Source organism: Chiloscyllium plagiosum, unplaced genomic scaffold, assembly GCF_037043375.1.
Source record: "Chiloscyllium plagiosum isolate Xiang-an unplaced genomic scaffold, Cpla_swu_hap1 HiC_scaffold_39, whole genome shotgun sequence".
Classification (NCBI taxonomy): domain Eukaryota; kingdom Metazoa; phylum Chordata; class Chondrichthyes; order Orectolobiformes; family Hemiscylliidae; genus Chiloscyllium; species Chiloscyllium plagiosum.
Window position 1 is genome coordinate 12,814,643 of NW_028270177.1, and position 15,469 is coordinate 12,830,111.

Consider the following 15,469-nt stretch of genomic DNA (forward strand, 5'->3'; position numbering starts at 1 on the left):
GGCGACTGTGTGGAGTTTGCACATTCTCCCCGTGTCTGCGTGGGTTTCCTCCCTGTGCTCCGGTTTCCTCCCACAATCCAAAGATGTGCAGGTTAGGTGAATTGGCCATGCTAAATTGCCTGTAGTGTTAGGTGAATGGGTAAATGTAGGGGCATGGGTCTGGATGGGTTGAGCTTTGTCGGGTCAGTGTGGACTTGTTGGGCTGAAGGGCCTGTTTCCACATTGTAAGTAATCTAATCTAAGTAGTGGTCACATGGAAAGAAATCTGGTTGTTTTTGGAAAAGCCACCACTGATTTCTCAAGGGGAGATCATGTTGCACTAGTGTCTGGGAGTTTTTCAAACCAGTAGTGGAGGTAATGTTGTTGCTGCCATGCACATGGACATTCAAAAGGTATTTGATAACACAGATTTGTGAAAAAAACACTAGAGCTCATGGAATAAAAGGGATAGTAGTAATGTGGACATGTTGAGTAACTGGAAACAGAGTGTAATAGTCCCATGGATATTTTTCAGGCTGGGGGAAGCTTTGTAGAGCAGGGGGTCCCCGGGGGTTAGTATTGGAACTCTTGCTTTTCCTAATATGTACCTAAATATATAGAATTGAACTAAAGCTTGGTGTGCAGGAGGCTATTTCAATGTTTGCAGATAATACAAAACTTGGAAAGATTGTGAACTGTGAGCAGGGCAGTTTATAACTTCAAAAGGACGCAGACAAGTTGGTGGAGTGAGCAAATAGATGGCAGGTGAAGCTCAATGCAGAGAACTGTGAAGTTATGTGGTGGGAAGAACATGGGCAAACAATACAAAACGAGTGGCAGAAAACGTAAGGGGATGCAGAAGCACAGAGACCTGGGGGTTTATGAGCACATATCAGTGGAGGTGGTGCAACTGATGGAGAGAACAGTTAGTTAATTAAACATACAGTATCCTGGGCTTTACAATCAAAGCATAAAGTACAAGAGCAAGCAGGTTACACTGAACTTATATGAGATATTGGTTAGATCTCAGCTGGAGTATTGCGGACAGTGCTGGGTGCCTCATGATAGGCAGGAAGAAGGAAAAGTATTGAACAGAGTGCAGAAGAGCTTTACAAAAATGATTCTGGGGATGAAAAACATCGGTTATGAGGATAGATTAGGCTTCTTTGAGAGAAGAAGCTAAGGTTGATTTCTTGTAGAAGTTTTCAAAGCGATGTGAGGTCTTAATAGCGTGGATAGACAAGGAGAAACTGCTCCCACTCATTAGACTTCTGAATGGACCTCACAGATTTTAAATTTATGTTGCAATTACCCTTTGTTCACGTTCTCTGCAGCCATAACATTGTACTCTTTGCTCGAATCTATTACCCTAATGGCACTTTCCATGGTATTAGTTGCCTGTACAGCATGCAAAAGAATACTTTTCACTGTACCTAGGTACGTGTGACAATAATAAATCAAAATCAAAAGGGTTGAGGATGACAGAGCCCACATTTTAAATGATTGACAAATGTAGTAAATGTGACGCAAACAGAAGACTTTTTCATTTGAGGAGTTGAGTTTGGAATGCACTGACTGGAAGTGTCATGGGGCAGAGAAAATTGAGGCATTCACGAGGGCATTAGATGATTACTTGAATAGAGACAATATGAAAGGGCATGGGGAAAGGGCAGGCGAATGGCAATGAAGCCAAGTCACTGATGAGCTGATGATGATCCAATAGGTTAAATGGTCTCTTTCTGTGATGTAACACTGCTGTGATATCTATACCACATTTGGCATTAGCTAGAATCACACATTTGTTAGCATGCTGTTTAAATGTATTCACTTCAGTAAAATTAATGAGAGAATATACAAAGTGATAGAAGGAAATGAAATACATTGGATTTCCAATTTTTCTTGAAAGCATCAAGCAAAAGTAACATTTTTGCACCTCATTTCAAGAGCTGAATGATCAGTAACCTGAAATGTTGTCCCCTTGCTCTAGATTTCATAGCTAAGGGAAACAATGGCTCTATCTACCCTGTCAAGCCCCTCTGTAATATTAAGTCTGTATTGTGCTCACTAATCCCATTAGAGGAGCAAGTGGTACTCATCAAGATAACTGCAATTGGTCTAACTGGCTCTGAAACGAGTAATGTCACTCAACATTCATAGAATCACCTCATAATTACTGTGGGGGGACAACCACACAGACACCTTCATTCATTTATCCAGAATAACTCTACATTCCACACACGAAAAAGCATTGTCAGCGATTAAAACTACAGCGATTATATGAGTTTTGTATCAACTTTGTTGCATTAATTACTTCTTCAGAACAAAAGCTATTACACTTCTTGGGAGCTGTGAACCCGAATCTTAATCTTAAAATTTAAAAGTAATTTTTCATAGATATTTTCTGTAGGACTTTTGATCTTACTTAACTCTTAAGATCAATTCTTGAACAGCCGATTTCAAGTACAAATAGCATACTTTTTTGTAGTCTTTCCTTGATATTAAATCTTTAAAGACGAGCAATTAGCCTTATGGTTCTTCATTGTCTTGACAGATGTGTTCAAATTCCTCCATTTTATTTCAGTGTCTGGTACTAGACAAAGCATTCAAGGTGCCATCTGGTGAGGGCACTGTACATTTGGTCTTGCAGCTTATTTTGATACCGCTATGCAGTTCAATACTCTATTAGACTTCTTGGTGGGTACTCTACACTGGTTGTTTGCAAGAATAGTCTTTGGTGAATTTTCAACTTATCCTTCATCATTTCAATACCATTCAGAAAAAAATCTGCTCCGGCTTGATGGTAAGTGAACCCAAATGCAAATGAGCCTGAATGAGACTGAAGGGGACAAAAAACAGGCTAAGGCTTGAAGAGCTGAAAATGTGTTGCTGGAAAAGCGCAGCAGGTCAGGCAGCATCCAAGGAACAGGAGAATCGACGTTTCGGGCATAAGCCCTTCTTCATTCCTGAAGAAAGGCTTATGCCCGAAACGTCGATTCTCCTGCTCCTTGGATGCTGCCTGACCTGCTGCGCTTTTCCAGCAACACATTTTCAGCTCTGATCTCCAGCATCTGCAGCCCTCACTTTCTCCTTAAGGCTTGAAGGCTTGGCTCTTGGCAGGGTTATCATGGGCCAGTCGGCCCGTTTGAAACTGTACACTGACAAATAGTCAGCATTATCAGGAAGAGGAAAAGTGGAAAGAGGAAAGTTAGAAAGGGGAAATCAGCCAAGCCTTCGTTTTGCAGATTTGCTGTAAAAGCAGACTGAAAAGCAAAAATAGTGCTTGGAACAGATTGCATCAATTTATCCACCATCATATATATTTTTATCCATGCAATTTGCTAAATTTTAATTCGTTTTTAGAAAACTGCGTACATAATTATAGTGCAAGTCAGGCTAGAGATAATATTTTGGACACACCATCCTTGTAATTTGTTCCTTTTCGTTTAAGTATATAATGTGACTATTATGCACTGCTGCACATTAGCAAGAGGATGTTTTTTTCAAAAAAGCATTATCTTTGCCTTGGGCAAAGCCACTTTCAGCTAAAAAGCTTATGTTTAAATATGGCCATATCATTGAATGTGATTTTAGTTCTTTCTGGCAGATGAGCACATCTGCAGAAATACCATTTGTATCATATCATTTGTGGCTCAGGGTTCCTGTTGGAAAGTGGTAGGAGAAGGTCACCAAGGACAGAGCCAGCTTTGGCTGAAATGCCTTCCATAGCTTAAACAGTCTATCACTTCCTTGGTTCACACACAGGGGTATAACTTAATCTGAAGGTCAATGCTTCATTTTTGATGATGCATGCCTCAAAGCACTCACCTCCTTCTTATTCCGATGATGGCCAAACAGTTGGGTGCTGTTGGTATTTTCAGGTTTTATTTTAGTTTTCCAGCATTTTTGACTTGCAAGTCATCCTTGAAGTGCCAATTATTATTAATAGACGTTCTAATATGAGTAACCACAGTCTCACAGCCAAGCTGAGGATGGTTTCACTATTTTTAAAAAATAACTGTAAGTCGGTGTGAGAAGAATATTCTTTTCCTGTGAAATAATAGATGTCAACCATGCACCGAAAACTCAGCCACAAATTCTCCTCCACAGAGAAGCATGAAAAATGGCTCCAATTAAAATGCTGATTTGCTTTACTTCTTTCACTAACATTGAGTTGGGGCCTGGGCCAAGTGATAAACTGGTTAGAACATCAGTTCTGTTGTTGTCGTCATCTAGTGCTGATAATGTTACATTCTAACTAACCGGTGATCAAATGAGTTCTTGGAAACTGAGGCTTTGATAGTTTTCTGCTATAAAGATGTAAGGACAATGCATGTTCCATTTGGCAAGTCTGTGCACCCTGTAATATCAGCTAATCTATCCTATCAAGCACTTTACTGGAACTGTAGAAGCATTCAATCTGAAATGTCATGATTTGGAAGGGTCCAAAGGGTTCGGCTGACTAAATATTTACCTTGATGCTTTTTAATCTGTATTTCTCCAGCTCCAATCCAGGACCTGAACTCATAATCTAGTCAAACCACCACAGTGTAGAACTACGATAGGGAATGCTGCATTATCAGAAGGGCCATCCTTGAGGTGAGAAATCTGCCTCATCTGGTCCAATTGATGTCAAACATCCCAAGGCACTAGAAAAGGACAGGGACAAGATGCCTCTGGTGGCTTAGCTGAAATTCATCTCCTTAAATCATGCAAAACAAACAGATTACTGATCATGGATTCATTGTTGCTGTTTATAGCATTTTGCAAATGTACAAAGTGACCATTGCATGCTGACATGACAATAACTGTACTTCACAATAATTCATTGTATTTGAAGCTCATTTAGACAGTTTTGAGATTTGATCTTTTATTATACAAAGCAAATTTCTTCTTTTGTTCTTCCGCTAAAGATTTTACTAAAGCCTTTTTAAAGAGAGACCACTTTCTCAAGTAAAATCTGCTGAACTTCGGTCTCATTGAATAGTTATTCCGTGCTTTTATTCCTAAAACAGCCGAGAGTTTGGGTAAAATTCAGCTTTCAGAAAATGCAGTATGACATACAGCTTACTACATTCTGAAGTAAACAGAATCAGTACTCACCACCTGAGTAGAACAGCACAACTAAAAAACAGTATGTACTTCTAGATTGCATGCTACACAACACATCATAGAAAGGCATACACCTATCATCAGGCTGTTTTGCAATGCATTAAGAGATATGGGTCAATATTTTGCAACTGCATTCTAAACTAAGAGAGGGAAGGAGGGTTGCCAGGGCAACTTGGTCGGTTTTCCCAATTCCGGGCACCAGTACCTATCTTGGGACATGGCTCATCACTGAAACAGTTGATTCCTTTATCTTTGTTTCTAACCATGACGTTACAGGATGCAGTGGGGAATTGGTGCTAGAAACATAACCAGACAGCGGCATTGTAGACAGAGAGCTTCTCACATATAATAGCTTGGGATGTTTTTTTGGCATTACACATACTACACACAATTATACAGGCATAGTAAATGAATGTCTAAAATATTACAGATCATATTCATGAATATCAATAAAATGAGAGCAATAATAATTAACATTATTGAATTCTGCCTGCATCCTGATAAGAATTTCACAAAACCAAAGTTGCCATGGTTTTTGAATAGTTGAAAAATGTGTTGTTGGAAAAGCGCAGCAGGTCAGGCAGCATCAAAGGAGCAGGAGAATCGAGGTTTCGGGCATTAGCCCTTCTTCAGGAATGAGGAGGGTGTGCCAAACAGGCTAAGATAAAAGGTAGGGAGGAGGGACTTGGGGGAGGGGCGTTGGGACTGCGATAGGTGGAAGGAGGTTAAGGTGAGGGTGATAGGCCAGAGAGGGGTTGGGGGCAGAGAGGTCGGGAAAAAGATTGCAGGTCAAGAAGGCAGTGCTGAGAAAAGGTGGGGGGAGAGGAAATGAGGAAGCTGGAGAAATCTGCATTCATCCCTTGTGGTTGGAGGGTTCCTAGGCGGAAGATGAGGCGCTCTTCCTCCAGGCGTCGTGTTGCCATGGTCTGGCGATGGAGGAGTCCAAGGACCTGCATGTCCTTGGTGGAGTGGGAGCGGGAGTTAAAGTGTTCAGCCACGGGGCGGTTGGGTTGGTTGGTCTGGGTGTCCCAGAGGTGTTCTCTGAAACATTCCACAAGTAGGCGGCCTGTCTCCCCAATATAGAGGAGGCCACATCGGGTGCAGAGGATGCAGTAAATGATGTGTGTGGAGGTGCAGGTGAATTTGTGACAGATATGGAAGGATCCCTTGGGGCCTTGGAGGGAAGTGTGGGGGGAGGTGTGGGCGCAAGTTTTGCATTTCTTACGGTTGCAGGGGAAGGTGCCGGGAGTGGAGGTTGGGTTGGTGGGTGTGGACCTGATGAGGGAGTCGCGGAGGGAGTGGTCTTTCCGGAACGCTGATAGGGGAGGGGAGGAAAATATATCCTTGGTGGTGGGATCTGTTGAGGTGGCGGAAATGACGAAGGATGATACGATGTATCTGGAGGTTGTTGGGGTGGTAGGTGAGGACCAGTGGGGTTCGGTCCTGGTGTCGATTGGAGGGGCGGGGTTCAAGGGTGTAGGCGGGAAGTGGAGAGCATCGTCAACCACGTCTGAGGGAAATTTGTGGTCTTTGAAGAAGGAGGCCATCTGGGTTGTTCGGTAGCAAACTACATATAAATGTAATAAAAACTCTCATTTCAAAATTTCCCTAAAAACCCTCTCACTTCCACAGAGTTAAAATTGAACCTCTTAAAGATTCACTCCTAAAGACGCTTAGATTTCCTTTAAAAACACCTCAAAATTACAGCTTTAGCACTTAGTTCTTTAATTTATTTCCTCAAATTTTGTGTTAGAATAAAAGCTGATTGTGTTCTGATCATTTCAGGTTTTTGTAATGTTTCTGGAAACTTTTCTTTTTGATACACATTTAAAATGAAAAGCTTCATCCAATGTTTACAGGTCATGATCTAGCTTCATTCTAACGAGATCTGGACTGTGTCAGCATGTAAAACAAGCTGAAACATTACAAGAACAGCTTACGCAGCAAAATAATTGAACAGAATCACAGTCATCTACCTACTTCCCCAGCTGAATGTTATTATTTGTTTTGCTCTGTTCATAGTTAAAAGCAAATATCTACTTCACAATCTAGGTTGCATGTTAAAAATCCTTTGTGTGTTACTTGTTGATCTGATGGAACTGTCAGAAGATGATTGATGCTTCATTTTGCTTTGATATCTTAGATATTATGGCAAAGAGCCAAATGAAATCAGACACTTTGTCCCATAACCAAAGTAACTAGTAGAACTACATCTTCAACTCCAACTGTTCTTATAATCCATAAAGTTCCTTCTTTGTTGAACTGGCTAACAGATAATAGCTTCATGATGCAGATTTAAATAAATTTGTTGTTGCTAAACATAATTTGAATCAAAATACTGCATTCACATGTTTGCTTTCTCACTCACCCCCAAAATCTTTTCCAGACCACAACTTTTGCTGAGATCAAGGGCAATGGGAACAATCCACTCTCCTTTACCTTACCTAAATGGCCAACTGTCCTGTGGGACCAGGCTATTAAACTATTGGGTGAGTATCACTGATTACTCAATTCTCTGACCCACCCCTTAACCTTCCTCTGTTATAATGGAAAATGCTTCACCCATCTCCACACTTCAGAATTCACCTCTCCACCATCCTTCATTCTTTCTATCTTCAATACTCTCCTTAAAATCATGAGGTTTCTGTGTGATAGCTAAAGCAACAAGAGAAAATTATATGTAGAGAATCATCTTCTCAAACTGTTTTCCAGTTCTCGCTGGATGTTTAACAACCTCCACTGACCCTTTCTCTATCTCTATCCCTTTTGGAAACACTTGAACGGTTTTGCTCCAGTAAGGATGTTGCATGTTTTCCGTGTTGACATTCACATACAACCATGTTTCCAGCAATTCTTACTGTGGAACAGCCTGAAGTCTGGCTGATTTCAACCTCTTACAGCCCTGTTAACCATTGCTCAGGCAGTAGCACTCTTGCCTTTGTGTTGGAGATTCAAGTTTCACTTCAGAGACTTGAACACAGACCATTTGACACTCCAAAGGGTGTGCTCCATTCTAAGATGTCTTGAATTTCAGATGGAATGTTAAACCAAGGCCCCATCTGCTCTCTCTGGGAAATTTAAAAAAACCCAAAGTGCTATGTTTATGAACACTGAGGGAGTTCTCCTGTCCAATATTTATTTCTCAGTCCACATTACCAAATAGATCATCTAATCATTCCAGGAGCTTCCTGTAAGCAAACTGATTGTTGTAGTTCCTACTTTACAAAAGGAATTTCACTTCAAAAGAACTTTCATCATAGAACTTGTTGGGACCATTAAGAAAGATATTATAAAAATGCACATTTTTTATTTCAGATTGGACATTAAATATTGAAACAGTTAAATTGTCTTCACTTCTGGTTATTAGAAAAGTTTTGTTGGGGATTGATGAAATTTAATTAATATAGACTTTAGTGGGAGTTGTATAAATTTTAACCCTCAATTACTCTGTAGTGCAAGCACATGTTGAAGCTGCCCATTCAAATAGTTAATACAGTCATAGAGCTGTACAGTATGGAAACAGACCATTCAGTCCAACTCGTCCATGCTGACCAGATATCCTAGTCCCATTTGCTAGCATCTGGGCCATATCCCTCCAAACCTTTCCTATTCATGTATCCATCCAGCCACCACCACTTCCTCTGGCAGCTCATTCCATACATACACCACCCCCGTTAGGTTCCTTTTAAATCTTTCTCCTCTCACCTTAGAACCTATGCCCTCTAGTTTTGGACTCCCCCACACTGGGGAAAAGACCTTGTTTATTCACCCTATCCATGCCCTTCATGATTTTATAAACTTCCATCAGCATCCGATGCTCCAGGGAAAATAGCGCCAGTCTATTCAGTCTCTCCAACCCAGGCAACATCCTTGTAAATCCTTCCTGAACCCAGTCAAATGCAAAAAGCTCAATTTAGCTACAGGGAATCATAGTCAAGACCACAACTTTGTCATTTTCTGAGCAGAATGTGATCCCTACCACACCAAGGAAAGATTCCAGATTCACAAACAGAATATGATATACTTTATCACTGCAAGCCAATGGTCCTGATTTTCAGAAATACCAGTCTCCTTTGAATATTGTGGGTGAGGCTGCTTGATTCTCATTTCCAAACCAGAAAGATTATGGAATGTGATTCTCATTCTCAAAACACCGGAAAATATGCCTAAATCCCCTGAAGTAAAAACAGACCTGATCTTTTTCAGGAACATACATAGACCTGGCAATAATTTCCCAGGAAGTGAATCATTCTGTGTGTTCTGGTTAGTCAGAAAGCCCTGATTCATTTTTAAGCCCTCCAAAAACAAACTAGAAAAACAAAACACTATACTGTATTCCCTTCTGCTGAGTTGGAATAAAACCCTCCTTCCCAGTTGACTTGTGGCTTATCCTAACTTTTTATAGCTTGTAAATCCGAATTAGTAACGGGGGATCCAGTGAGCTATTTGTTTACAACTCCTTGTGAAATAATTGCAAAGCAAAAGTGAAGACTGGCAGAGGTGGGTGAATTTTCCAAACTGCTTCTTGTTACAAGTTGAAAAATGATCTTACCTCACGCTCTGAATATCTTAATATAGCATTTTTAAAAAGGTGGGGGGGGGGGGGGAAGAAGAAGAAACAGATGTATTTTTTCGAGATTATTCCAGTAGAATTTCCTATCGCAAAGAACAATCTGGGTATTAACTCTGGGAAAGAACTCAATAAAATCTGAAGTTATTTCGAACCGCGTGTATAAAAACTCAGGCGCCCTGCACAAATTTGTAAAGTCAACTTGCTCCTTACCACTTGTTCCCAGGGCGAGGGAGTAGGTGATGAGGAAGGCGGTGCAAAACTTCACGCTGCTGGCTCTCATCCTCTCTCCTTCTTGCCGCTTGTCTGTCTGTGTTTGTGCTCACGAACTGTAAAGAGAAAGGTGGAAAAACGCCGGAGCTGTCAAGAGCTGATATCGCAGTTTAGAGGACACGTGCCTCTCTGTGCATCCAATTATCTCGCTGACTTTTGGAAACCCAGCCTCAGGCATCAGCCAAACGCGTCAAAGTGGGACCTACCTTCAGGAACAGCTCAGACAGAGTGGGAGGTATCTTTGCTCGCAACTCCTTCTCTATCTGACTGTCAGGCTGTCTCTGCCTCTCTCTCTTTTCTCGCTCCTTCCTCAATCTTATTCGACTTTTGTGACTTCTTTTTTCCACTCTCTACTTATGGGATTATTGTGAAGCAAAACAGATTTTGTAAAAACGTTTTTGGGGGAGTGGGTGCTATCTAAACCTTATTCCTTTGTTGTTTCTGTTTTCTATGATTAAGATAATTTCTACTTAACGGAATCATAACAGCTGATTTAATCAAAAATAATTAGGGCTCTTGCTTTATGAATAAAATTCTGTTTCCATTACATAGGATTCCAGGATTTTTAAAACCATGTTTTTAAAAAGACATCTAATAATTACGTGAAATTCTCCGACAAATGACTTTGAAAGTAATACTTTAAATCCAATACGCCAATTTATAACTAACGCTGCAGTGGTTTTTATCAATCCTGAGCTCGTAAATAAAATTGCCCTTTTGGAATGAATTTTCGACTTGTATTATTTACATATACACATAAACTTACGCTCACATCTGAATCAAAGGATGTAGATTCAAGTACAAATCCTGGATATGATTTCCAAAGATCAAAACTGACGTTGGAGTTTCTGAGGGATCATTCAGTGAAATTATATAGGTCATAGTTTGAAAGAAGAATATGATGATCACTTTGATGGCATTGTACTATAGCCCCCCCCCCCCCCTCCCCCCATAGTCAGTTAGATGTCAGATATATGTAAGAGTAATAGGGTTGTAATAGGAGGGATTTTAATTTTCCAAACACTGACTGTGTCACAGTGTTAAAGCTTTGGATGGTGAAGAATTTGTTAAATGTGTTCAAGAAAAAATTCTCTATCAAAGGATGGCACGGTAACTCAGTGGTTAGGACTGCAGCCTCACAGTACCAGGGACCCAGATTTGATTCCAGCCTTGGGCAACTGTCTGTGTGGAGTTTGCACTTCTCCTTGTATCTGCATGGGTCTCCTCTGGGTGCTCTGGTTTTGTCCCACATTCCAAAGATGTGCAGGTCAGGTGAATTGGCCATGCCAAATTGCCCATAGTGTTAGTTGCATTAGTCAGAGGGGAAATGGGTCTGGGTGGGTTACTCTTCAGAGGGTCAGTGTGCACTTGTTGGGCCAAATGGCCTGTTTCCACACTGTAGGGAATCTAATATAGTGGAAATGTACCTACTACAGAAGGAGCAAAACTTGACCTCTTGGGAAATAAAATAAGGCCAGTGACTGAAGTGTTAGTAGGGGAATACTTTGAGACTCTATAATTCTATTAGTTTTAAAATAGTTATGGAAAAGGATAAGCCTTCACTAAAAAGTAAAGGTTTCAATTGGGGTACAGCAAATTTTAATGGTATGAGACAATAACTTTCAAAAGTTGATTGGAGTAGACTGCAGGTAAAGGGACAACTGATAAAAGTGTAATAACGAGAGTTCAGAGGCATTATATTCCTATTAGAGTGAATTTAAGACTGTTAAGAGTAGGGTACAATGGACGAATGAAGATATTGAGGTTCTAGACAAGAATAAGAAAGAATCATATATTATATATAAACAACTGGGATCAAATTAATCTCCTAAAATGTATAAAGAAAGTAGGGGCATTCTCTAGAGGGAAATCAAGAGGGCAGATTTCTTGATTGGCAGATAAACTTAAGGATAATCCAGAGAGGTTCTAGAAATGCATTAAGATCAAAAGAACAACTGGAGAGAGAATAGGGCCCTTTAAAGATCAACAAAATCGTCTATGTATTGAAACTTAGGTGATGGAAAAAATACTAAATGAATCCATACACCACGATGGCTCAGTGTTTAGCACTGCTGCCTCACAGCATCAGGGTCCCAGGCTTGATTCCAGCCTCAGGTGACTGTCTGTGTGGAGTTTGCATGTTCTCCCTGTATCTGTATGGGTTTTCTCCGGGTGCTCTGGTTTCCTCCCACAGTCCAGAGATGTGCAGTCAGGTTAATTGCCGGTAGTGTTCGGTGCATTAGTCAGAGGGAAATGGGTCTGGGTGGAGGGTCAGTGTGGACTAGTTGGGCTGAAGGGCCTGTTTCCACACTGTAGGGAATCTAATCTAATCTGGTAGATTTATTAGTAAAATTAGATTACATGGGATGCAGGGTGAGCTTGCCAATTAAATACAAAATTGGCTTGATGGTAGGAGACAGAGGGTGGTGGTGCATGATTCTGTGACCGGTGACATTCCCCAGGGATTGGTACTGGGTCCACTTTTGTTTGTTATTTGTGTAAATCATTTGAATGAGAATACAGGAAACATGATTAATAGGTTTGCGAATGACACAAAAATTGGTGGTATAGTGGATGGTGAAGAAGGCTATCTAAGAATACAAAGTGATTTGATCAGGTGAGTCAATAGGCTGAGAACTGGCAGGCGAGTTTAATGTGGATAAATGCAAGATGTTGCATTTCGGTAAACCAAACAAGGGCAGGACTTGTGTAATTAATGGTAGGGCCCTGAGCAGTGTCATGGAGCAGAGAGACTAAGGGGTTTATGTACATAATTCTTTGCAATTTGCATCACAGGTAGACGGGGTGATTAAGAAGGTGTTTAGCACACTTGCCGTCATTGCTCAGACCTTTCAGTATACGCGTTGGGATGTCATGTTGAGGTTGTACAAAACTTTGGTTAGAACTCTTCTGGAGTACTGTGTGCAGTTTCTGGTCGTCCTGCTATTGGAAGGATATTATTAAATAAGAGACGATTCAGGAAAAATTTACCAAGATGTTGCCAGGAATGAAGGGTTTTAGTTTTAAAAAAAGGCTGGATCGGCTGGAATTTTTTTCACCGGAGCATATGAGGTTGAAAGGTGACCTTATGGATGTTGATAAAATCATGAGGGGCATAGAGAAGGTGAATAGCCAGGGTCTTTTCCCTAGGGCGGAGGAGTTTAAAACTAGGGGGCATATTTTAAAGGAGAGAGGAGAAAGTCTTTAAAAGGATGTGAGGGACAGTTTTTTTTACACAGAGAGTGGTTTGTGTGTGCCAGATGAAGCAAGTAGTTACAACTTTTAAAATACATCTGGATAAGGTCATGAATAGGAAGAGTGTACTAAGATATGGGCCTAAAGTAGGCAAATGTGATTAGTTTAGTTTGGGAACATGGAAGGCATGGACCAGTTGGGCCAAAGACTTTGTTTGCATTCTGTATGACGCTATGAGTGCAGTACATTAGGAGTGATATACTGTTGGAGGTCCTCTTTTTGTTTAGAAATGATGCTATATCCCTTCTGATTCATTCAAATGAACATATAAGGTCCCAAGGCACTATTTTGAGGTGTATGTGTGTGTGTGTGTGTGTTTTGCATTGGCCAATATTTACACTAGTGACAATATTTCAAAAGTTATAAATAAATCTTGAAAATAGTAAGTCAGGCAGCATCTGTGGAGAGACACAGAGTTATGATGAAAGATCAACGTCCTGAAACATTAAAAACCAAAAGAACTGCAGGTGCTGTAAATCAGAAACAATGGCAGAAGTTGCTGGAAAAGCTCAGCAGGTCTGGCAGCATCTGTGAAGAGAGTTCAAAGTAAACAATTCGTACTACTCTGAGGATGGGTCAGCGGATCCAGGAGGTTAACTTGGATTTCTCTTCACAGATGCTGCCAGACCTGCTGAGCTTTTCCAGCAGCTTCTGTTTTTGGTGCTGAAACATTAACTGCCCTGTTGAATATTTTCAACATTTCATTTTTTTTGTAATTCCAGATTTCCAGTATTAGATTAGATTACATTACATTACAGTGTGGAAACAGGCCCTTCGGCCCAACAAGTCCACACCGACCCACAACCCACCCATACCCCTACATTTACCCCTTACCTAACACTACGGGCAATTTAGCATGGCCAATTCACTTGACCTGCACATCTTTGGACTGTGGGAGGAACCGGAGCACCCGGAGGAAACCCACACAGACATGGGGAGAACGTGCAAACTCCACACAGTCAGTCGCCTGAGGTGGGAATTGAACCCAGGTCTCTGGCGCTGTGAAGCAACAGTGCTAACCACTGTGCCACCATGCCGTCCACAAAGTATCTGCAATAGTTTCATTTCCTATTAGTATACTTCAAAAGTGGCTGTGGAGATTTCTATGTGACCATGAAAGGCACTATACGAATGCGAGTTCTATTTTCTCCTTTGGCTTTAAATTAGTTAAATTCTACCTTCTATAAGCAGACAGAAAAATTCTACACAATGGTTTTAATGTGCTATGAAATAGAAATTGCTGGAGAAGCTCAGCAGGTCTGGCAGCAACAGTGGGGAGAAAAAGCAGTTAACATTTCGAGTCCAATGACCCTTTTCAGAATGAGTCATGGGCCACTGGACTCAAAACACTAACTCTGCCTTCTCTCCACAGATGTTGCCAGACCTTCTGAGTTTCTCCAGCAATTTTTGCTTTTGTTTTAGATTTCCAGCATCTGCCGTTCTTTGCTTTCTTTTAGGCTTTATTGTGTTGTTTGATAATGTCACACAATGTGGTTTCACTACATTTGCACATTTGCTTTTAAAACAAATTGATGGTAGGTGGGTCCTTCATTGGTGCTGGGGTGGGAAGGTATTGGCGTTATTATTAAAGTAAAATATTCTTCCAGTTTGGGCATGGCATATGAAGAGGAAACGATCTCCAAACAAACTTTTTAAAAATTCAGTCAAGGGAGGTGGGTATCAAAGTCATCATCAATTGACCATCCTTAATTGTATTGTGAGGTTGGTGTTATACCATCGTCTTGAGCTGATGCAGTTAGTGTGGTGTTGGTATACACAGTGCTTTTAGAGAGCAAGTCACAAGATTTTCACCAAATGAAGCAGAGGAATGGCAGTAAAGTTCCAAGTCAAATGGTGTGTGGCTTGGAAGGGAACTTGTAAATGGTAGTATTCCTAGGTGACTTCTTTAATGGTTCTTCTAGTGTTAGTGGAACCTGTATATTTGGAGTGCGATGTTGAAGGAACCTGGGCAAATTGCTACAGTGCTTCTTTTAAGACGGTATATACATCATTGGTTTGATAGAGAATAAAAATACCTTGACACTGCTGACCAAGCTTAGCTGTTTTAATTCTTAAAAAGAACAAGAGCATGATACAGAGAGGGAGTAAGTCACATTTACACTGGGACAGTGTAGGGAGGAGTGCCCATGTAGTTGCTGGTTCTGCAGGATTTCAGATCATTTGAACCGAATGTTCAATGTTCAATCGTGGAAGACTGGAAGGATGTATGTCTCCTGTTTTTTTTTGTTGGTTAGCCTGTCAGGCAGAGTTTGTATGACATTA

The 15,469-nt window shown here is 40.8% G+C and overlaps 1 protein-coding gene across 4 annotated transcripts in view; it reads right to left on the reverse strand.

Moving 5' to 3' along the window:
* LOC122540930 (lactadherin-like) overlaps positions 1-10,020 on the reverse strand; it is an 89,775-nt gene extending 79,755 nt beyond the window's left edge. The window contains exon 1 of one of the 4 annotated variants that reach the window (XM_043677244.2): positions 9,872-10,020. In XM_043677244.2, coding sequence (XP_043533179.2) covers positions 9,872-9,941 — 70 coding nt within the window. In that variant the 5' untranslated portion in view covers positions 9,942-10,020. The remainder of the gene's footprint in view (positions 1-9,871) is intronic. The other 3 variants (XM_043677245.2, XM_043677246.2, XM_043677247.2) reach the window with 3 other exon arrangements.
* Between the last annotated feature and the right edge of the window lie 5,449 nt (positions 10,021-15,469).